The sequence below is a fragment of the Zonotrichia leucophrys genome, chromosome 9 (genome assembly GCF_028769735.1).
Source record: "Zonotrichia leucophrys gambelii isolate GWCS_2022_RI chromosome 9, RI_Zleu_2.0, whole genome shotgun sequence".
In the NCBI taxonomy this organism is placed as follows: Eukaryota; Metazoa; Chordata; class Aves; order Passeriformes; family Passerellidae; genus Zonotrichia; species Zonotrichia leucophrys.
Genome location: NC_088179.1, coordinates 4,038,247 through 4,060,071, shown reverse-complemented (window position 1 = coordinate 4,060,071; position 21,825 = coordinate 4,038,247). Strand labels below are relative to the sequence as shown.

Below are 21,825 nucleotides of genomic sequence, written 5' to 3'. Positions count from 1 at the left end.
TGACTCTGTTGCATCACTGTTTTCTCTGTTCTTCCCTCCTTTCCTTCTGCCACCATCAGCCTCCCTTTACTGCATTACAGCTCAAGCATAATGTGAGACACCCCATCAGCAGCACTATGTTTTTAGGAGTGACCCTGGTTTTGGGAGCCTTTCAAACATACTGGAGTGTCAGAGATGGCAGCTGCTACTTTGCTGAAAAGCAATCAAGCTGTACAGAAGATGGCCCAAGCAGCACTGCAGGGTGTGTGTGGGACAGCAGCCTCTTGTCCCATGAGCAGGCAGAGGCACTGGGTTTTAGGAGAGTGCCAGCTCTGCAGAAGCACACAGAGCAGCTCTGGAGGGCTCTGGGTGTGAATATTGTACAACTGACAGTGTGTGTACTGTACTGACTTTTACATTTTCACTTGTATTCCTAAGCGCTTTCTCAGTAAATCTGCAGATCCAGGTTCAGGAGATGGAAGTCCTTTCCCAGCAGTGTATTTTTCTTCCTGGTTCTGCCTCTTGTACACATTTAAAATAGTCTATGTAAACCAGTGTAAATTTTCTTCTTCAAACTTTCAGATTTAGGCCTGGAGACAGAATTTAGTGCCTGGTGCATGATCTTATTGCAATAAAAACTGCAGAGCTGGACTGCCCAGCAGCTGAGTGTTTGCCTTGGTTTGTGAGGATGTCTGTGTTGATTCACCCAAGCTCCACTGAACTACATTCCTAACTTGTGACTGATGGCAGTGCTGTTGGCAGGTTTTCAGGTTGTTAGTCTCTTCTGACTAGAGAAGGTCTTGTTTGCAACCCTGAAATTTCATGTTTTGAACATCTGCTATTAATTGACTATATTTTTGCCTGATATTGGATGGCTACTCTTGTAGCCAGTGTGGTGAAAGAGTAACTACTCCAGACTTCCTGCTGTGAAGTTGGAGTAGATAGTGGCACAGCTAGTAAAATACAACAGGTGTCATGTGTGGGGAGATGCAGCTGGGTATGAGTGTTTTGGATAAGGTGCAGCTTTGAAGCTACAGGCAGTGCTCTGTTGGAAGTCACAGTAACAGGGATGTCATGTTTTCTGTTGTCTTGGACCTAATTTATTTATTTTAATTATTTTTTTTCTCTACAGCAAAAGCTGGCAGGCTGACAAACAGGCAGCTTACAGGACGGACTCTCTGGCTACTGACCATTTAGCTGGTAAGTTTTTACACCATTTAGCTGGTAAATTCTTATTTTGGGGAGCCAAAGATCTTGCTGCTGCTGAGCTTGCTAGTCAGAGTGGTTTTCTGAGTGTCTCCCTAAGTCAGGCACCTAAATAAGTTTCTCAGGAGGAGGAAACAGCTTCCTGGGTCCTTTCTCTTTTATCTCTAGGAGTACACCATGGTCTTGGACTGACTGTCCAGATATTCACATACTCATGTAAAATTGCACACCATTAATAATTAATAGATTAATGAGACTGTACTCTAAGTTTAATTAGAGTATGCTTTAAAAATTTGTGGTGTCCCCCTTTCCAGTGACCTTCTTAGGTTACACATCCTTTGCCTTCTTAGGGAGGAGCTCTGGTTTTGGTGACCACTGTGTAGGGAGGAAATATCCCCCCAAAATTCCTGTTTCAACAAGGAAATCAGGCAGCCAGTGGGCCCTGGGGGTGCTTTTCAAGAGGAAGACTGGAAGAGTGCTCTGTAACAAGTACTTTGTCTTCCTGGGCTGACTTTGTTCACCCTGGCTGCTGTTGGTAATACTGTTGCCACTCCATCTCTCGCAGTGGCATACCCGGATTGTGTGTGGGTGGGAAGTCGACAATGAGCTCTGTGGCAGTTTTGACCCAGGAGAGCTTTGCTGAACACCGCAGCGGCCTGGCCCAGCAGCAGGTGAAAGGTGAGTTCCTGTCATGTGCCTCTCAATCCAGACTGCACAAACATGTTAAAATTGTGCATTTGCCTTCCCTAAATTAGTGTTTTACTGGACTAGCTGTCCACCCCCAGCAACACAGTGGTGGTGCTGCACAATGAGGGCTGTGAGGAGATGGGCCTGAACACTTCAGAGAGTTCTGGCTAGCAGTGCTCTCAGCCCTGGGATGGGGCACATCAAGAGTGGGGCAATGAGCTACACAAGAGATCAGTTTGCTGGGCTGTCATTTCCACCCTTTGCTCAGCCAGGTGCTGGGGGTGGTCACTGACCATACAAACTGACTCTGTGGTGGGTTTTGGCTTCCATTCCCAGCTGTGAGCTGCCCCATTTGGTATGGCCCAGTGCACATAATGTACAGGCATACAGGCTTTCCCTAGACTTTGCCCTAACTATAGTCCTTCTCTGCCCTTTCCCTAGACTTTGCCCTAACTATAGTCCTTCTCTGCCCTTTCCCTAGACTTTGCCCTAACTATAGTCCTTCTCTGCCTTTTCCCTGGGCTGATGTTTGTCTTATCCCCTTCTGACCTGCACCCTTTGGTCCTTTCACTTCTTTCAGCTCAGCCTGTTTTCTCCTAATTGAACTCCTCTTGACAGAGTTGGCAATAAGGTGCTGTTCACTCCCTGCACCCCCTGTGCCAGCTCAAACAAGGCTGGTGGTTTGTGGCATCCACTGCAGTCTGTGCTGTGCTGATGTCAGTCGTGCTCCAGACTTGGCAGCCCCATAGGCATAGTTGTAATAGGATTAATAGCAGGGCACAAGCCATTTGCTCTCCCTTGTTAGTGGTGCCTAATTACAATTGCACTGCCTGTGAACAGGGGCATTTCTGCAGGGAAAGTGACTCATTTGCCCTATTTGCTTTACTCCAGTTACAGCTTTAAACTCTGAAGAAGAGAATGATCCTCCAACCTACAAGGAAGCCTTCCCTCCACTCCCTGAGAAAGCACCATGTTTGGAAGCTGCCCAGGAACCTGCTGGTCCCTGGAGCAAAATTCGACCAATAAAGGCTTCTGTCATCACTCAGGTTGGTGGAGTGGATGTCTTATCTCCTGTCTTTTCCCCACTCCCCAAAGTAGGTGAAGTGAAGCATTCTCTGGAGTATGAAATCCTTGGTATATCAGTCAGCCTCTTTGTTGTATTTTACCCTGGTACTGCAGCTGAGAGCTAGGACTGCTCTGGAGGGGAGGGATGTGTTGGAATCCCTGTTCCACAAATAGCTGAAGCAGGCCCAGAGGGAGGATTGCAGAATTCCTGTAGTGAGTGCTAATCCCCCTTTAGGAAGAGTCCCAGTGTGGGGCAGCCTGGCTGCGGAAGTGCTCCTGCCCTTCCCTGGGCACAGCTGCACAAACCTGGGGGTCAGCTTGCCACCAAAGTCCTGCATAGCCATGAGAGAGAGAGAGGAGCTGTCAGGCAAAGCACACTGACAGCTTGCTGTGCTTTTTGTGTCTGTGGCTGAGCAGGTGTTCCATGTGCCGCTGGAGGAGAGGAAGTACAAGGACATGAATCAGTTTGGAGAAGGGGAGCAGGCCAAGATCTGCCTTGACATCATGCAGAAGACAGGAGCTCACCTGGAGCTGTCTCTGGCAAAGGACCAGGGCCTTTCCATCATGGTCTCTGGCAAGCTGGAAGCAGTCATGAAGGCTCGGAAGGAAATTGTTGCTCGGCTGCAGACTCAGGTGAGGGCAGCTAACTGTTTCTCACTTGATCCTTGCTCTTCCCCAAGACTCTTGAATGCTTTGAGACCCTTGGGTGTGTGCTTATAAGCCAAAGAGGTGTTATTAGATGACTAATTCAGCTTTGCCATATATTTTCAAAGCATACAGTTGGCAATTTGGAATGGAAATGAGGCTTAAAATAGGGTTCAAAGCTAATTACAGGCCATGGTGTTGCATGAAGGGTGGAGTCTTCAACCTGTGACTTTGTGCTGAGGTGCTGGTGCTGGCAGGGTACAGGTCCCTCACACAAAATTCATAGTGTGTGAGAACAGAGTGGTGCTTTCTCTGAAGTCTTTCAGAGAAGAATGTGGAGGGATGGGAGGAAGAAAAATAGAGAAGAGGGAGTCCTGCCAAATGGTGGAAGTTTCAGATTGGGGTTCTGAGTTGTGTAACTTGAGCCCCATTGGTAAGTAATTACAGACTGCTTGTTTCAGTTGCTTCTCCTTTCAGTCCTCTGCATTTTGATTTCTTACTTTCAGGTTCTTGAGTTCATTATCAAAATGGTACTTCTTGTTAAGATCCATCATAGCCAGATGTCATGGTGTGTTTTAAAGTGTAATGTCCAAGGTAGTTAATGCAGTAGTTAATACCATGTCTGCTCAGTGCTGTTCAGCCCATGTGTCATACCCTGCCAGAGGGATGAAAATGGGACAAACTCTACATAATGTGCATCTGAAAAAATAGTTTAGGTTGTACTCCCACAGATCCATGCCCCACATGTCCTCACATATCCCTCCTACGTGGCCCCAGGTCTGAAAGGTGTGTCTGTGTTGCAACCTCTCCTCGGCTTGCCTGGCATCAGTATGTGGACAGGAAGCTGAAGAGTCACACCAAGTGATCTGGTTTTGATTTCATTTATTTCTTTTTCCATTATAGCTTGAATTGTAAGTGCCTAGTTAGTTAATAGTTACATATTCACTGGGATCAACAGCATAGTAGCAATCCTAAGCTCTCAGGTCAATAAAAACTCATTGAGAAGGGTAGAAGTCAGGAATCCCTGTTACAAGCCAGACCTTTATTGCTAGATTGAGAAAAGTTCTGGGGATCCCTTGTTTTCAAGAGAGAAGCAGTCCCTGAAGCAGCATGTGCTGCTTTGAAGACACCTTAGCACTCAGTAATGGTAAGCATAGTTGAGCTGTCTGCCTGCTGGAATAAGTTTCTGGTGTTGAATTTCAGTTTCCTAGGAGTCAGGCTATGTCTTCTTCTCTGTAGCCTTGGCAGCAGATATCAGAGTTCAGATAAACTCTACCCCAGAGCTGTCATCCCAGTTGCTCTCTGGTGCTGAGAGACTGAGACAGTGGAGCATAGACACCTCCTCATCTGTGCCTGAAGGCTTTTGCTTGTTCAGAGTGTTGGTCCTGGGAAAACAGAAGGCTTTTTAGGGAATAGTGGGGTTTAGACTCCTGGAATACAGGCACTTTAGATCAGCTCCTCTGGCATTGTGTCAGTCTTGTGCTAGATGGATGTGCTGGAAGACACTGTGTTCACTCCTCAGTTGTAGCATAAGCAGCATCTGAAAAGCTTTCCCTGTGCAGGCAGGGGCTCTCACAGATCCTTGGCCTCTGTATTGCAGGCCTCAGCGACAGTTGCCATCCCCAAGGAGCACCACCGCTTTGTCATTGGAAAGAATGGTGAGAAGCTGCAGGACCTGGAGCTCAAAACTGCAACCAAGATCCAGATCCCCCGCCCAGATGACCCCAGCAACCAGATCAAGATCACTGGCACTAAGGAAGGGATTGAAAAGGCCCGACACGAGATCTTGCTTATCTCTGCTGAGCAGGTACCTCAGGCCTGTGATCTCTCATGTTGTTATCTGAACTGCCATTTTGGTTCTCTATGGTATATGAGATGTTTGTAGCCACCATGGCCACAGCCAGTGGTTGTTGTCATTATATTGCAAGAGTTCTATTGTCATTACATTGCAATGGTTCCATATTGCCAGAGTTTTGTACCCCCTTGATGTTTCTTGTAGGCAGCTCCTCTGGGCACTGACTCTTCCTTGTCCTCACAGCAGCCAACTGACTCCAGTCCCCTCAACCAACCAATCCACTCTTTTAGAACACTCTTCTTATTGGCTACAGCTGTGGCCTGTTAACATCAGGCCAGCTCCTAATCCTTAATAATTAACCCAGCTGCAACTCTGAGGGGGTAAGATTACCTTCTATACTACCTTTGTATTCTATCCCCCTACAAGTGGTAACACTGTTAGCCTGAACAGAGGTGCACACCATTCCCCTGGCTGTTTGAGCACTGCTTCCAGGTTCTGCACCTTCTGCTTGCCCCTTTTGTCCATCTCTGAAGTCAAATAAGCTCTTTTCATATTTTGAAGTGAACCACATTAGTTACCAGCTAAGCCAAGAGATTAGAGGCAAATATCATAAATTGAGACCAGCGGTGTTTGTAGATGGAAAGGGATGGAGCCTGCAAACTGGAAAGGTGCTTGGGCTAGAGTGTCAAGAAAGACAGCACTGGGAATCAGCTGTATGTATCACCAGCAGTTTCCCTGAGGGCTGTTCTGGATTCCTGTAGGATAAGCGTGCCGTGGAGAGGCTGGATGTGGAGAAAGTGTACCATCCCTTCATTGCTGGCCCTTACAACAAGCTGGTGAGTGAGCTCATGCAGGAGACAGGGACACGCATCAACATCCCCCCGCCCAGCGTCAACAAGACAGAGATAGTCTTCACAGGGGAGAAGGAGCAGCTGGCCCAGGCTGTGGCTCGTGTTAAGAAGATCTATGAGGAGAAGGTATGGATGGTCCCTAAAGCTTCCCATCTTCCCCCCCACCTGCTCACAGCCCCTCTTCCCTTCTTGTTCTACTTCTGTGCATCCCTCAGTTGCATTCTCCTCGTGTCAGCTCTTGCTCAGCAGCCTTTGCAGTACATGGACCTGGGTCTTACCATTTCCTTGCTCAGCAGAGTGGGACGTGGGGTGATTCTGTTGGGGAGGTGACAGCTCTCCTGCTTTTTTGTGTAATGGAAATTAGCAGACCACAAAGAGCTCTCTGGGTGCATGTTTTCACAGGTGCTGCAAAGGAAGGAGGGAAGTGTGAAGGCTACAGTGTGGCCAACTGACAGTATCAAAATTGTTACATGAGTAGAAGTTGCTGAAAAGTAAATTTCACCTCAGTTTATTTTCCATTGTTAGTGTCACTGTGAATATCCTTGTTGTGGGTTGTTGGTCTGTTTTTCCTCATGGTTACGTCTGCATTTGTACCGGTCTGAATTTCAACACAGATAATCAGCTTATAGCGTGGTGTTGCATTACAGCACTGCCTGGGGACAGCTGGGCATTGTGCAAGGCCAGGGGTGTGTATGTGGTCTCTTCCATGTAGTGTCCCAGGGAGCTGAAACAAAATTTTTGTATTTCACCTGTCAATTTTTGAGAATAAGGCTTTCTGTAAGCAGGTCCCCAAGATTCTAGGGTACTGCAGAACTCCTGTGCTCACCTTTGCTTTGATCTTTCCTGGGTGCTGAGCTTCACTGCATCTTGTGTCTCTTCCTTTCACTTTTGTCCTTCCCTGCTCCCTTGTGATTGATGCTCCAGTGCCTCTGCTCCTACAGAAAAAGAAGACTACTACCATCGCTGTGGAGGTGAAGAAGTCCCAGCACAAGTATGTCATCGGCCCCAAGGGTAATTCCCTGCAGGAGATCTTGGAGAAAACTGGAGTGTCTGTCGAGATCCCACCCACTGACAGTAGCTCGGAGACGGTGATACTGCGAGGCGAGCCTGAAAAGCTTGGGCAGGCATTGACTGAAGTCTATGCAAAGGTACTGATGGGATGGGCCAGGCTCCTTTGGCAGCCCCACAGAAATACATCCCTGGGCACTGACAGGTGGAGGGGGGTGGTCTCTGTCAGGCTGTCAGAGATGCAGCTTAGAATTGAACAATGAGGGTGCAGCATGGGAATTGGAAGTGATTTTTTGTGAAGGCCTCTTGCAGTCTGTCCATCAACAGCTTCTCTGTCTCTCAGGCCAACAGTTTTACCGTCTCCTCGGTCTCAGCCCCCTCTTGGCTTCATCGTTTCATCATTGGAAAGAAAGGACAAAATCTGGCCAAAATAACTCAGCAGATGCCAAAGGTATGGATGAACTGTTAGCTTAGCACCAGTTGAAGTAGAATGTGGTTTAATCCAGCTCACTCTTTGTAGAGAGAGAAATGTATTCTGGTATGGATAAAACCAGGGAGGAAATGACACAGATCTTATCATATTCAGGGGAGCTACCAACCAGATTCTACTGCCTCAAACACTTCCCATCCTATGTTACTTTCAGGTGTTGAGTCCTTCAAAGGAAACTTTATGTGTTAGTATTTGGAGAATTGATGTAGTAGGAGACCTGGAAATTCTGAGTTCAATGAGACTTCTCCCTTGTGAGTGAGATGGTGTCTGGAGAAAGGCTAGGTGAGCAACTTCTCCAAAGCCCTTGCAGACTCCAGGACAGCACCAAAACCTTGTGCTCTAGACACCAATATGGCCAAAATTGTAGGTTGCCTGCTTCAGAAATCCTGTGTACCCTTAGTGGTAGGGATTGATGGTGTAGGCCTGACTGACAGCATTGACCTGGCTCTTACCTTGGAAAATTCTTACTGGTTTCCTTGCCTTGTGTGTCAAGGTTCACATCGAATTCACTGAAGGAGAAGACAAAATCACTTTGGAAGGACCTACAGAAGATGTGAATGTGGCACAGGAACAGATTGAAGTCATGGTTAAGGATCTGGTGAGTTGTTGGTGCTAGTTCTACTGTATAAAAAGAAAGTGGGGAAAGGTGGGGAAACAGATGAAGTGTAGCTCATGTCTGTGGGTATCTTCACAGGCTTAACAGAACTTGCAGAAGGCAAGTTGTGTGGCAGGTGAACAAAAACCTTGGTTATGAAGCTTTTCTTAAAAAATCACGGGCACATCTTCAGTCTTTTGATGCAGAGAAGGGAAGATTCTCTTTCAGTCACAGCTGGAGAGGCATTTAAGTCTCTTTAAATGTTTCACAAGCATGGTGCTCTCAGCTCAAAGCAGAGGAGTGTTCTGCTGTGCTCACTAGCAGGAGGAGTGCTTGTAGCTGCAGCTGGAGTCAGTGCCTGCACTGGCAGTGGGCTCAGGCAGCAGCAGAGGGGGCCTGCCCTGCCTAGCCCTGTACAATTCTTTGTAGATCAACCGGATGGATTATGCAGAAATCAATGTCGACCACAAATTCCACCGACACCTCATTGGCAAGAACGGAGCTAACAGTAAGTGGGGTGCCTTTCTTATCCTTCCTCAACTCTCTGTGATAAGCCTGTCATATCGTGGCTCTGCAGCTCAGCCAGAGTGCTGCCTCCATCACATTGCCTCTGCCCTTCTGGAGTGAAGTTGGCACAAGAAGATAAATGGGCAGTGAGGCCTTGGGATGGCTTTAATGTCTTGGAAAGTTGAACAGATTACTTTGCTGTGTCCTGGCAGAATTTTTGTGTTTTGGGGAGGTTGGATAGTTGTCTTTTTTCTTTTTTTCAAATTGGTCTATATGAATTTCATTTTAGAACTGAGTTGAGGGGGTAGAAATCTGCGTTGGTGAGTTTTTCCCCAAAAAAGAATTTGGGATTAGAAATGAATGAGTATCTTCTAGTCTAAATATGGTGGTATCTGGGGAAGAAACAGATGCCTCACTTTGGCAAGTGAACTATTGCCTCTAGATGCCATAGTATTTAATTGTACAGATTCCTGTGTAGCATGGATCTGCTCTTGCTGAGCCCCAGGGTGAAGAGACACTTTCCCCTGATTCATCTCCATCCCCCTGGCCTTTCCTCAGAGGCTGATGTACTTCTTAAAGCCTCCAATCAAGGTGTCTTTGCTTCCAAATGGTGCCCTAGCAGAGTGTGTCACCACAGCCCTTGCCTTGCAGTTAACAGGATTAAGGACCTCTACAAGGTGTCTGTGCGCATTCCCCCGGACAATGAGAAGAGCAACCTGATCAGAATTGAAGGAGACCCACAGGGGGTCCAACAGGCCAAGAAAGAGCTGCTGGAACTCGCTTCCCGTATGGTTAGTGGGATGTGATGCCTGGGAGGTCACAGGGTTTGAGCTCTTGTGTTCCCTAGTAACCTTCTGGTAGAGATGTGTGCCCCTGGCCCACTGAGCCCTTGGATCTCAAGGGCAAGTTCCTCTATTCCCTTGGATCCCTTCTCTGTCAGCCCAGAGTGAATAATATCTGGAGGAAAAACATTGATGATCAGTAAGCTGTCAGGCAGCAAACTGGTAATGACAATTTGTTGTCACAATTATGTGGCTCTCCTGCTGAGCACTCCTTGTAAACTCTGTTCTCCACAGGAAAATGAACGCACCAAGGACCTAATCATCGAGCAGAAATTCCACCGGACCATCATTGGGCAGAAGGGCGAGCGGATCCGGGAGATCCGGGAGAAATTCCCAGAGGTAAGGCTTTCCAGGAGAGGAGGGATTCAGAGGGCATAGTTCCTACTTGGGTAATAGACACATGATCAGTAAAGTCATAAATGTAGTGTCTCTGTGAGCATGAGAAATATCTAACTGATCTGTTAGTGCTCATACATCTAAAATATGTGAGAAGATGGTTCTTCTGGCCAGAGACTGCTGACATGGTTACCTGCTTCCAGATGGCAAAGGAGATGTGCAGGATCCCCCCAACCTTTGCACATGTCTAACATGACAATCATTATATTTGTTTGAGCTGACTCTAAGTGACCATTTCCTGCAGGTTATCATCAACTTCCCAGACCCTGCACACAAGAGTGACATTGTCCAACTCAGAGGTCCCAAAAACGAAGTGGAGAAGTGTACCAAGTACATGCAAAAGATGGTGGCAGACCTGGTAAGGGACACTTCTATCTGCTGTTCTCTCTTCCATGCCTGAATAACCCTGGAATAGAAGAGAGCTGTAGGGGCTTGACTAGGGCTGACACACCTCAAGATGAGGGAACTGTGGGCATGGTTCTATGTTTATGGGGGCAGGCAAGTAATCCCTGTTATTTAAGGGCTATAGGAGAGGGTACCTGTATTTGCTTATTCTTGGAAGTGTCCCATATGGAGAATTCCTGTTGTCAGAAGCTTGTTTATCAAATTCCTGGGGTGGGGTCTCACTTGCCAGGATGGTGTAATCTTCAATTCTCCCTTCCTTTCTCTCTTAGGTTGAAAACAGTTTTTCTATTTCTGTTCCCATCTTCAAACAATTCCACAAGAACATCATAGGGAAAGGAGGTGCCAACATCAAGAAGGTGAGATATCTTTCCTTTCTTTGCTGCTCATTACCATGATTGCCTGCAGTGAAGTCTCCTTCACTGGTCTCCCCTGCTCATTGGTAATGCAAAATAAAACCTCCAAGGTCTTTTTTTTTTGTCATGGGAGACCTCTCAAATAATTTTGCTGGAATTTATTCTTTGTGGCAGATCCGTGAAGAAAGCAACACCAAAATAGATCTCCCAGCTGAGAACAGCAACTCGGAGACAATTGTTATCACGGGCAAAAAAGCAAACTGTGAGGCTGCTCGTCACAGAATTTTGGCAATCCAAAAGGAGCTGGTAGGTGAAACAACTGGCCTGTGACAGATCAGAGACTTAAAAACATAAATATAGGAGTTACAGGAGATATAAATAGAGAAGTGCTTGTAGTGGGGCATGGCAGGGGGGAGACAAATATGGATGTCTGTTCTTGATGCTTCAGGTGAAGCTTGTGGCTGCTCATGTGTTAGGAGTGGCCAGTGCAGTTCCCTCTGGTCAGGCATCTCTGACACTCAGCTCTGCAGAGCTCCTGGCAATGTGGGAGTTAGGGGGCAAGCAGAGTCTGTGCAAACACACAGCTGTAGCTTGACTAACATCCCATACTGTCCTTGCTTAGGCCAACATCACGGAGGTGGAGGTCTCTATTCCTTCCAAACTCCACAATTCCCTCATTGGCGCCAAAGGCCGCTTCATCCGCTCCATCATGGAGGAATGTGGTGGAGTCCACATCCACTTCCCCACAGAGGGCTCTGGCAGTGATACTGTGACCATCAGGGGCCCAGCCCAGGATGTGGAGAAAGCCAAGAAACAGCTGCTACATCTGGCAGAGGAGAAGGTGAGCCTTGCCTTACAGGGGATGGAGCACGTTGGTCTGACCAGCTTTTTGTTTCTGGAGGTTGAAGTGATTCCCTCTGTCTGCATGAAAGGATTTGGTGTCAATAGAACAAATCCTTTTTTGAGGGATTTGAATACAGTTTGGGTGATTAAAAGTCATACATTTATGACTTCCATCCTTGTGACAATGAATTCTTCTCTCATGGGCAGAAGAACTGTCTGTAATGCATCTCTGGGCAGACTGATGATACACTCAGAGTTAAGGCTCCTTGCTTTTGTGGTTTGAATGTTCCTGGGTACCTGCACTTCTCTGAAGCACTTTACTCTGTATATCTCCTTCACTATTTTTTTTGATCTCTGCATTTCAGCTCCAGTTCTCCCATTTCACTGCATATATTCAGATTTGAGAGCTTTTGGTTACCAGACCATGCTCTGAGTTGTGGCTGACTGACTGGTCATTTTAATAGCAAGCTTTCTGGGGTCAGCATGTGAACATGCTCTCCCTGGGAATGGTTAGTTGTCTCTGGGAGCCTGGCTTGCAGCAGCTAGCAAATGACTGTGTTGCCTTTTGTGCAGATCAGACCCTTCTGGGGAAGTCTGCTCCTATTCTCATTGGTCATGCTGAGTGTAGTTAGTTTTTTGGCCCTGAGAACATCTCTGGTAATTTAAGACATTGTATAGCTTTTTTACTTTCAATTGTGAGCTGCATATGCTTTTGCAGCACTCTGCATGTGGGTGCAGGTAACATATCTACATGCTGACTGTTGGTGCTGGTGATATTTTTTGTATATTAACATGTTTCATGGGTGTCTGGCTCCTTTCAGCAAACAAAGAGTTATACTGTGGACCTCCGTGCAAAGCCAGAGTACCACAAATTCCTTATTGGCAAGGGTGGTGGCAACATCCGCAAGGTGCGGGACAACACGGGGGCCCGCATCATCTTCCCCACCTCTGAGGACAAAGACCAGGAGCTGATCACTATCATGGGAACAGAGGAGGCTGTCAAAGAAGCACAGAAGGAGCTGGAGGCCCTCATCAAGAACTTGGTATGAACTTTTTCCTGCCTCTCCCTATTGCAAGGTGTAATGAGTCAGCATGAAGGACCTGCTTGTCCTAAAACCATTTGCTGCCCTTCGTGGGAGCTCAGGAAGATCCTTCCTTACCTTGGGGTGAGGTTGTAAGCTGATTGCTGTTGAGTGCAGCCAACTTGTGCCTGTCACCAGCACAGGTGGGGTTGACTGGCTGTGTTGTGTTGGCAGGATAATGTGGTTGAAGACTCCATGGTGGTGGACCCCAAGCACCACCGCCACTTTGTCATCCGTCGAGGACAAGTTCTCCGTGAGATTGCAGATGAATATGGTGGTGTGATGGTCAGCTTCCCACGCTCCGGCACCCAGAGCGATAAAGTCACCCTCAAGGGAGCCAAGGACTGTGTGGAGGCAGCCAAGAAACGCATCCAGGAGATCATTGAGGACCTGGTATGTTGTAGAAAAACTGTTTCTTCTGTACTCTGTTCCCTCAGCAGTGTCCTGCTTGAACCTGCTGTATGACCAAGCTTTATGTGAACAAGTCCCATGGTAATTCTTGGATGTGAACCTTTGCTGTCAACATACAGGGTCTGCAGACTTTTGATCCTGGTTTGGGGGTAGCAGCTGGCTCCAAAATGCCAATGCTGCATGAAGGAATCTTCTCTGACAATCTTGGTTTTTAGGGGTGGAAGTAGGAGGCCAGTCCTTGATGTACATCTAGACATTAAAATATTGGAGCGTTCCTGTGCCTCTCCATGTCTGGCCTTGGCCAGTGGTTGCTTTCCGGGGTTTCCTGCACTGCTAGTATTGGCTTTTGGAAGCAGTCTAGTGTCAAATCTGTTCTTTTCCCATCTATCTTTATATTTTTCCATTTCTTCTATTGCTTCCTCTTCAGAGTACTAAAGAGTTTGAGCTTTGCTCTTTAAAGCCTTTAATGTCCTGAGTTGAAGGCAACCTTCTTTAAGTCCTCTGCTCTTGGAAAAGAGGAATGATTCTTAGAAGTTTTGAGTTCTTCCCCTATCAGCCATTGTTATCTTTTTTGACTCCTCTCTGTGTCCATTTTGGGTTTCACCATGCACAAACATCCTGTTTTGTGGTGTGAAAGAGGCTGCATCACAAAAGAGCAACTCTGCTTTCCCACAGGAAGCTCAAGTGACAATCGAATGCACCATTCCACAGAAGTTCCACCGCTCCATCATGGGCCCCAAAGGCTCCCGGATCCAGCAGATCACCCGCGACTACGGCGTCCAGATCAAATTCCCTGACAGGGAGGAAAACCCAGGTGTGTCTGTGGATGCATGGTGGGATGGTAGTTGGGATGGTCAAATAAGTGTTGTGTAGCCTACACTCTGTACCAGTGGGTGTGTTCTACTTTAAATCTATGGAGAGAACTGATCCCTGGTGTTCCTGCAGTGTCCTTGAATCTGGGCTTAGCATCAACCATGTCCTCTTGGAATAGGACAGTTTCAGGAGGTCAAACTGCAGACCTGGGTGTTGTGATCATGTTGTCACTGCAGAGAACAGGGAGAACCAGGACATCCTGACAAAAAAGGCTCTGTGAGCTTAGTGAGGTCTCTCTGACCTCTCAATCTTAGGATCTGGAGGAGGGAGATGATGAATGAGGAGGGCACTCTGTGCACTGAACACGAAACTTTCCATGTTTTCAGCCCCTGTTGTGGAGCCAGCTGTGCAGGAGAATGGTGAGGAAGGTGGGGAAGGCAAGGAAGGGAAGGACACAGATCCCAGCTCTCCGAAGAAGTGCGACATCATCATCATCTCTGGCCGCAGAGAGAAGTGTGAGGCAGCAAAGGAGGCGCTGCAGGTGTGTGGCTTTCTCAGCCCCTTACCCCCTTAAGGTGGTGATGCTTGGATGTAATTTGTGGTGGTGGTAGTAAAAGCTGCTCAGTCAAGGTGCAATGCAAGTGGTCAGTAATGTTGGCTGTAGAAGAGGTCTGCACTACTCAAGGGAAGCCCCTCTGCTCTGTGACTTCGCCTGGCAGCTTGAATCACAGTGCCTGACTTTGTAATTACTAGTGCTTGTAAGCAGCCCCAATAGCCATAAAAGCATGACATGATTGTTTTATGGAGCACAACTGAGGAGAGGAGGAGTCTGGTTGAGGCTGAGTCATTCCAGGTTCAGCAGATCTTGCCATGCTTCTGTAGTGATGTTTCCCAAGTCTGTGCTAGACTGAAGCCAAGGATATGAAAGCAACCTGTCCCACAGGTGGGGTTTCACATGGCTTCTTCTGAAAACATGCAACAGATCATTTTGGTATTCCCAGCTGTGCTCTTTCTGTCAAATTTGTATCCTGACTACAAGGGAATGTACCTCTGTTCAGCAACATGTTCTTTTGGGCAAGCATATGGCAAGTTAGAAGAGAGGAGAAGTTTTTCCACTGTTAAACTGTGCTCCATCCCCTGCAGGCTCTGGTTCCTGTCACCATTGAGGTGGAAGTTCCCTTTGATCTTCACCGTTACATCATAGGCCAGAAAGGAAGTGGGATCCGCAAAATGATGGATGAGTTTGAGGTAAGTTGTTGCTCTTCCTTCCATCTCCTCTGTCCTGGAGAATGTGTAAGTGACTGTGTTGGAGGTTTGGACAGTTACAATGTACTCAGATCTGCTATGGAATTCAAGGCTCCGTGGTAGGAAAATGATCCCTGGGTGTTTTGGAGCCTGGATCCAGGGCTTGGTCGGTTTTGTGCTGAAGCAGTACAGTCAGGGTTGATGTTGTGAGTGTTGCATGACTTGTTTGGTGTCTGCAGGGATTCCTCATCAGTGGGAGAGTTGTTTTCCTCCTGGGCCCTGGGAAACAGCTCTGCTGTGCCTGCCCATTCAGTAGAATTCTCCAGAGCCTCTGGGCTGATGCAGGTTGGCTGCAGTCAGTGTTGTTGAACATACATTTGTTTCCTGGCTTCTCTAGGCCAGCACAGGGGCTGGAGAAACAGAGTTCTATTCAAAAACCATCTAGAAATTGTCCCAAACTGACTCCAGGTGGCCCCAGCTCGATGACCTCCAGAGGTCCTTTACAACCTCAGCCATTCTGTGGGTTTTAGGCTGCCTGGGTGGGAGCTGGTCTTGGTGCCAGGGGAGACCAGTGAGATGCCAGCTTGCAGTCAGAGACATCACAAGTGATGCAGAATGAGCAGTGATACAAAATGATAATTGCTACTTGTTCCTCAGGTGAACATCCAGGTGCCTGCTCCTGAGCTGCAGTCAGATATCATCACAATCACTGGGCTGGCTACCAACCTGGACCGTGCCAAGGCTGGGCTCCTGGAGAGAGTGAAGGAGCTGCAGGCTGAACAAGAGGATCGGGTAAGGCCTGTGCCTGTCCTTCCTTCCAGCCAAACATGGCTTCAGCCTCTGGGCTCAGACTCCTGGAACACCTCATCTTTTAGGGACACCCTTAGCTGTTCTGTGGGTGTGGAATGGACATAAATGGTTTACTCAAAGGTAGCTCATTTATCATGAACTGACAGGAGAATTTGAGAATGTAACTTTGGGCTGTCCAGGTCTCTCTCACACCTTCATGTACTTTTGAGACACTGGTGGGTGGGAACCTCACTGCACTGCCAGTCTCTCTCTACCTGTCCTCACTGAATCCTTATCACAGCTCTGAATAAAAGGTTAGGGATGAGCTGGGGGTTGTTTGCTGTTTGCAGTTTCCCTCTGAACTTGGCAAAAGCACAAGGCTCCACTGAATGGATGGCTTGGGTATTCAAGCATGGCCGTGCAAAATCTGTTCCATGCATCTCAGAAGGCAGGAGGAGATGCTGTGACTTAAGTGGACATGACTGGAACAGCCATGGTGTGTTCCCTGCTCTCACTGTGCTTCTCCTGTTCCAGGCCCTGCGGAGCTTCAAACTGACAGTGACTGTAGATCCCAAGTATCACCCTAAAATCATCGGGCGGAAGGGAGCAGTGATCACCCAGATACGCACAGAGCATGAGGTCAACATCCAGTTCCCTGACAAGGATGATGAAAGCCAGGTGAGAGATCAGACTGAGTGCAAGGATGGCTAGTGGTTATCTTTGAGCATCTTCTCAAAAGCTCTGAACTCTCTCCACTGCCTTAGGATAAGGTGGATGGTGAAGGGGATTAGCAGGGAGAAAGCCTGCTCAGCTGCTTTTGAGGTTAGTTGTGCATTCACATTCTCTGAAAAAATTCCTTCACCCAGGATTTTTCTTCTGGGAAGCTGAGAAGCCTCAGAGAAAAGGGAAACAATTCTCATCTCATTTCCTTCTCCTCTATTTTGCTCATGTAGAATGTGTTTGGAGATTGTTTACCCACAGGTGATTGTTCCATTGGATTCTGCTGTGAGTTGTTTTCACTCTTTGGCCAATCAGGGCCAAGCTGTGTCGAGACTCTGGAAAGAGTCACAAGTTTTCATTATTATCTTTTTAGCATTGAGTAAGTATCTTTTCTGCATTCTTTAGTATAATATAGTATAGCATTCTTTATCATGAAGTAATAAATTAGCCTTCTGAGAACATGGAGTCAGATGCATCATTCCTCCCTGCCACAGGGGTCCCTGCTAATACAAAACTTGTTCTCTCACACATCTCTGTTGGCTCCCCAGGCCCAGGACCAGATCACCATTACTGGCTATGAGAAGAATGCTGAGGCTGCCCGGGATGCCATCATGAAGATCGTGGGCGAGCTGGAGCAGATGGTGTCCGAGGATGTGACTCTGGACCATCGTGTTCATGCACGCATCATCGGAGCACGTGGAAAAGCCATCCGCAAAATCATGGATGAGTTCAAGGTGAGCACTGGGGCAGGGCCACACAGGCCAGGCTGGGCCTGGGCAGCCACGTCCTCCTGTGGGAAGAGCTTGGTGCTGAATGAGGCTCACATCTCGTGGTTCTTGTGTCTTATGCCTGCTCAGCATCTTCAGCTAGAACAGACATGAAAGTGCTGCTCTGCTCACCTTCAACTCCACCAGCATATGAGCAGCATCCCTGGCCCAGGGCACCCTGGTATGCCCAGGGCACCTGGGCTGTCTGCACACCATAGTCAGACACCAGCTGAAGCGTCCCCACACCTCAGCTCTGTGTCATGTTTCTCTGGAAGCCAGGCCAGGAGCTTTTCCTGTTTTGCTGGAACCCAGACTAAAGTGGAACCTGGAAATGCTTCCTTGGTGCTCTGGATTAGCTCTGCAAGCAGCACTGAGTTCTGTCCCTCTCTGGAGCCCTTTTGTTGGGTTTCTTGCAGAGTCCCAGATGATCTTGGTATGTCAGCTACTCTGATTACTGGAAGTGGGCAGCCAGGCCTCTTGCTGGGAGGTTCTGCAAGGAGGCTGTCCCCAGACCCTCCAGCTACTTTGAGCTGAATTCAGGGAATTCTTCTGGCTTTTCTCTAGGCCACTGTATATCCCTTTGACTCTGGGAATCATGGTGCATTCTCAGGGCTGTGGATGTGGCAGAGTTGGCTGGCTCTGGGAAGGTCAGGGACTTCTGCCCTGATAGCATATGGCATCAGCAGCAGGTTTTACTGGGCCAGCAGTGAATGTGAATACTGAGGGATGGGATTTTGGAGACTTGCATTTTGGCTGGGCTCAGTTCTTGAAACAAACTGGTTCCCAAATGAGCAGCCTTTGAGTTTGGTCCTGTCTTGTTTAGATTTCTGGCACCCATCTGGAAGGCAGGGTGTGAGAGAGCACAGTGCTTGTGCATGGGGTGCACTAGGCCAGCTCTCTAAAGCCATTGTCAGTTAGGATTATTCTGTGGCAAACACAGAAAGCTCATTGTGCTTTGTGGTGGTGGATCAATGGTAAAAATGCTTGCAGCAGTGTGAGGACACTGTCTGGAAATGCAGCCCCTCTCCTGCCTGTACTGCTCAGAAAACTGAGCCTCTGGGAGTGAGAGCAGCAGGGGCTGCTGGAAATTCCTCCACAGGAAACTGGGCAAGCTTTGGGGCCAGCTGTGTACCTGCTCAGCCCTCAGTGTCTGAGCTGTGGAGGTCTAAAACAGACTTGTGGCTGTGGACAGGCAGTAATGAGGGCATCAGTGACAGTGATCTGTGGTTCCTGTGACAAGGGTCATGGGGAGTGTCTGGCATTTCAGATGTGCAGGTGTAAGTGTTGTGCTGTTCTTGTGTTCCAGGTGGATATTCGCTTCCCCCAGAGTGGAGCTCCTGACCCCAACTGTGTGACTGTGACAGGACTCCCTGAGAATGTAGAAGAAGCTATTGATCACATCCTGAACTTGGAGGAGGAATATGTAAGTGTTCAGCAAATCTGTGATGGGGCTTAGCAAGAGCTTCCCCTGACACAGAGCTGGATGTCTGAACTATGTCCAGGTGGTATTTTCTTCCACTGCATTGGAGAAATGGAGCCCTGTGCAGGTGGCTGTCAGCTTCCACTGCAGCTGTCCCTCAAACCAGCTGGACTAATGTCCAGGAGAGGACAGTGAATGAGAATTCTGGGACACCCCAGAATGTGCCTGGTCTTGCCTTGTAGCAACTTGCACAGTTTAAAAGTTGTGGCCCTCAAGGTAGTGCAGACACACCATTTTTGGTCATTGTACAACTGGCTGATGAGCTTGAACAGGATGCAGTGTGGTGAGATGCAGGGGTGGGCAGTGTATTCCAGTTTGAGGAGCTATCCAGATCCCCCCTCACTGTTGTGTTACTGCAGCTTGCAGATGTGGTGGACAACGAGGCAATGCAGGTGTACATGAAGCCCTCCTCACATGAAGAGTCCAAGGCCCCATCCAAGGGCTTTGTGGTGAGAGATGCCCCCTGGGCCACTGTCAACAACGAGAAGGTGAGTGCTGCTTGTGCTGCAGGCTGGGGGCACAGAGCCTGGGGACACTTCTGTCTGTACTGGGGACACAGCACTCTATCTCCTCGTGACAGAGAAAGCAGCTTTTAGCTGCTCTTTGTGGCCCAAGCACCGACCTGGGCTCTCCTGTCCAGTTTTCAGAGCACTTTCCAGTGTCTTGTCACTGTGGCTACATCAGGGGAATGGGGGATCCTTACCAGAAAGTGTCCTGTGTTGTTTTTAGGGGTAGGGGTAGGGCCTGGGACTGGAGACTCATGCTGCAGCACAGAACTGGCTCAGTGTTGGCAGCTCTGAGCTGGGACATGTGGCAGCTCATCTTCAGCTGCCCCAGTGCTGCTGCAGGGCTGGCCTGACCCTGCTCCAGTGTCCCAGTTACCGAGCTGGGACCCTTGGAGCCCTCTGCACCCTCCTCAATGTCACCTCAAGATGTCCTGAGGCCACAATGATCCTTTTTGTCCCTTCCCCATTGTTTTTCCTCCTGGGAAATCAAAGACTCTGCTTAGCTCAGGGCCTCACCATGTAAGTTCACAGCAGAGCAGGAGCTTAACTTGTTCCCTTTTTTGTTTGCTCTAGGCCCCTGATATGAGCAGTTCTGAAGACTTCCCCAGCTTTGGGGCTCAAGTGGCCCCCAAGACTCTTCCCTGGGGACCCAAACGATAATGACCTGGAAGCAGAAACTCCTCCAGCCCGCTGACCTGACACTAACCTGCCACAAATACTTCCTGTCTGAAATCTGACCCAGCGGCTGGAGCACAAATCAATTGTCCCAAGAGGTCTCCTAATGGTGTCTGGAGTGCTAGACCCCATCCTGCTCCCCTCAGCTATCACCGTGTCTAGGACCCACCCTCATCTCTTGATGGATATTCTTTCCTCCTTTGGAACAAGACTTCCACTCAGATTCAAACACTAAATGTGTGTGTTTTTGTTAGAAACTTCATAATTGACTCCAAGTGGCTAAGATTTGCAGCTTCCCAAGCGCTAGCAGAGCAATCTGCTCTCTTGAGCATGTCTGACTAGGCATTCTCGCCTTCATTAGGAGACCTCCTTTACTGTGGCTAGGAATCTACTTCCTGTCTCATGACCTCAGGAAATAAATTTCCTTGACTTTCTAAAGCCAAAACGTTTGCCCTCTTTCCTTTGTGTTTATCCCAGGCCTTACCTTACCTTTGTAGAGTGCAATCAACTTTTTTTCCTTTTAACTGCCAAAAATTCATTTAATGCTGATAGCTGACTGTGGGGAGAGAGCTTCAAATAATCTATGAGGTCAGAAACCTGCTTTTTAAAGAAACAAAACCTTCAATAGGCTGTAGAGACAACAGAGATGGAAGGGGCCAGAACAACCTACGGCTACCCTGGTCAGGAAAACGCCTGTGAGCGCAGCGAGCGTCCCTGCGCCGCACCAAGCACAGCCCCAGCTGCACACTTGACCAGTCTTCCAGTGCTTGATGGCAGCCCCTGCTCCTTGTTCCCCCTTCCCAGCAGTGTGAGCAGGCAGGAGAGCCAGCACACGGCAGCGTGGCCGGAGGGCACAGGTTTGCCTGGGTGCAGTGACGTGGCTCAGGAGCAGCTGGTGGGACACACAGCCTGCAGGAGCTGTAGCTGGCTGTTAGTGCTGCAGCAGCTCGGCCTGAGCGGCAGTCACAGCGCTCCTGTTGCCTTCTTTCTACCTCAAACAGCAGTGTGGTGGGGGCCTCTCCATGGTGGTGGCTTAGCAGCCGCTCCAGCTGTCACCTGGAAGCATGGAGGAGAAGCAAGAGGAGCCTTGTGTCTCCGCACAGCTGGGAGAGCTGCTCCACAGGGAAGCAGAGTTTGGTGGTGCTGAGGCAGGCTGTGAATCCATAGGACTGCATGCTGAGCTAGCACAGGGCTGTGGCTGCAGCTGTGCCGTAGCCCTGGGCTGCAGAGGTTGTGTGAGCCAGGCTTCTACTCTGACGGCACTGGGGGTTGATGTGTGTGCTGAGCCCTCCTGAGACTTCCATCATGTGGTAGAGGGTGATCCATGATCTGTACTCGGGGCCTCTTGCACCTGGGCCCTGCCACAGCTTGCTCAAAGGGTGTTGTCTGAGCTCCTCCAGCAAGAGGGAAGCCCTGTCCTCATGGAGGGAGGCATGTAGCGTGGGCTTTTTGTGTGCCCCCACTTCCCTGCATTGCTCCTGCAGAGCTTGTAGTCTGAGCCATTCCTCTGTCCCAGCTGCTTCAGCTCTTGGACAAGCAGGAGTCCCCAGCCTCTCTTGTCTAGTGCTGCTGACAGAGCACAAGTGTGGCAGGCTGAGCCCAGCTGCCTTGCCTTTCCCTCCCTGGGACAGGCCCAACATGCCGATGCTTTTCCTTCCAGCTCTTCTTGG

At 48.7% G+C, this 21,825-nt stretch overlaps 1 protein-coding gene across 2 annotated transcripts in view; it reads left to right on the top strand.

The window, feature by feature from the left end:
• Positions 1-20,600, top strand: part of HDLBP (high density lipoprotein binding protein) — a 37,310-nt gene extending 16,710 nt beyond the window's left edge. For both annotated transcript variants that reach the window (XM_064721152.1, XM_064721153.1), the window contains exons 2-28: positions 1,112-1,179; positions 1,751-1,863; positions 2,764-2,918; positions 3,355-3,570; positions 5,183-5,389; positions 6,139-6,354; positions 7,170-7,376; positions 7,580-7,687; positions 8,220-8,324; positions 8,751-8,829; positions 9,480-9,619; positions 9,905-10,009; positions 10,311-10,424; positions 10,741-10,827; positions 10,999-11,130; positions 11,447-11,665; positions 12,489-12,710; positions 12,924-13,142; positions 13,836-13,974; positions 14,360-14,514; positions 15,117-15,221; positions 15,876-16,010; positions 16,542-16,685; positions 17,276-17,461; positions 18,801-18,917; positions 19,334-19,462; positions 20,054-20,600. In XM_064721152.1, the coding sequence (XP_064577222.1) occupies positions 1,788-1,863; positions 2,764-2,918; positions 3,355-3,570; positions 5,183-5,389; positions 6,139-6,354; positions 7,170-7,376; positions 7,580-7,687; positions 8,220-8,324; positions 8,751-8,829; positions 9,480-9,619; positions 9,905-10,009; positions 10,311-10,424; positions 10,741-10,827; positions 10,999-11,130; positions 11,447-11,665; positions 12,489-12,710; positions 12,924-13,142; positions 13,836-13,974; positions 14,360-14,514; positions 15,117-15,221; positions 15,876-16,010; positions 16,542-16,685; positions 17,276-17,461; positions 18,801-18,917; positions 19,334-19,462; positions 20,054-20,140 (3,804 nt within the window). In that variant the 5' untranslated portion in view covers positions 1,112-1,179; positions 1,751-1,787 and the 3' untranslated portion in view covers positions 20,141-20,600. The remainder of the gene's footprint in view (positions 1-1,111; positions 1,180-1,750; positions 1,864-2,763; positions 2,919-3,354; positions 3,571-5,182; positions 5,390-6,138; positions 6,355-7,169; positions 7,377-7,579; positions 7,688-8,219; positions 8,325-8,750; positions 8,830-9,479; positions 9,620-9,904; positions 10,010-10,310; positions 10,425-10,740; positions 10,828-10,998; positions 11,131-11,446; positions 11,666-12,488; positions 12,711-12,923; positions 13,143-13,835; positions 13,975-14,359; positions 14,515-15,116; positions 15,222-15,875; positions 16,011-16,541; positions 16,686-17,275; positions 17,462-18,800; positions 18,918-19,333; positions 19,463-20,053) is intronic.
• The last annotated feature ends 1,225 nt before the right edge of the window (positions 20,601-21,825 follow it).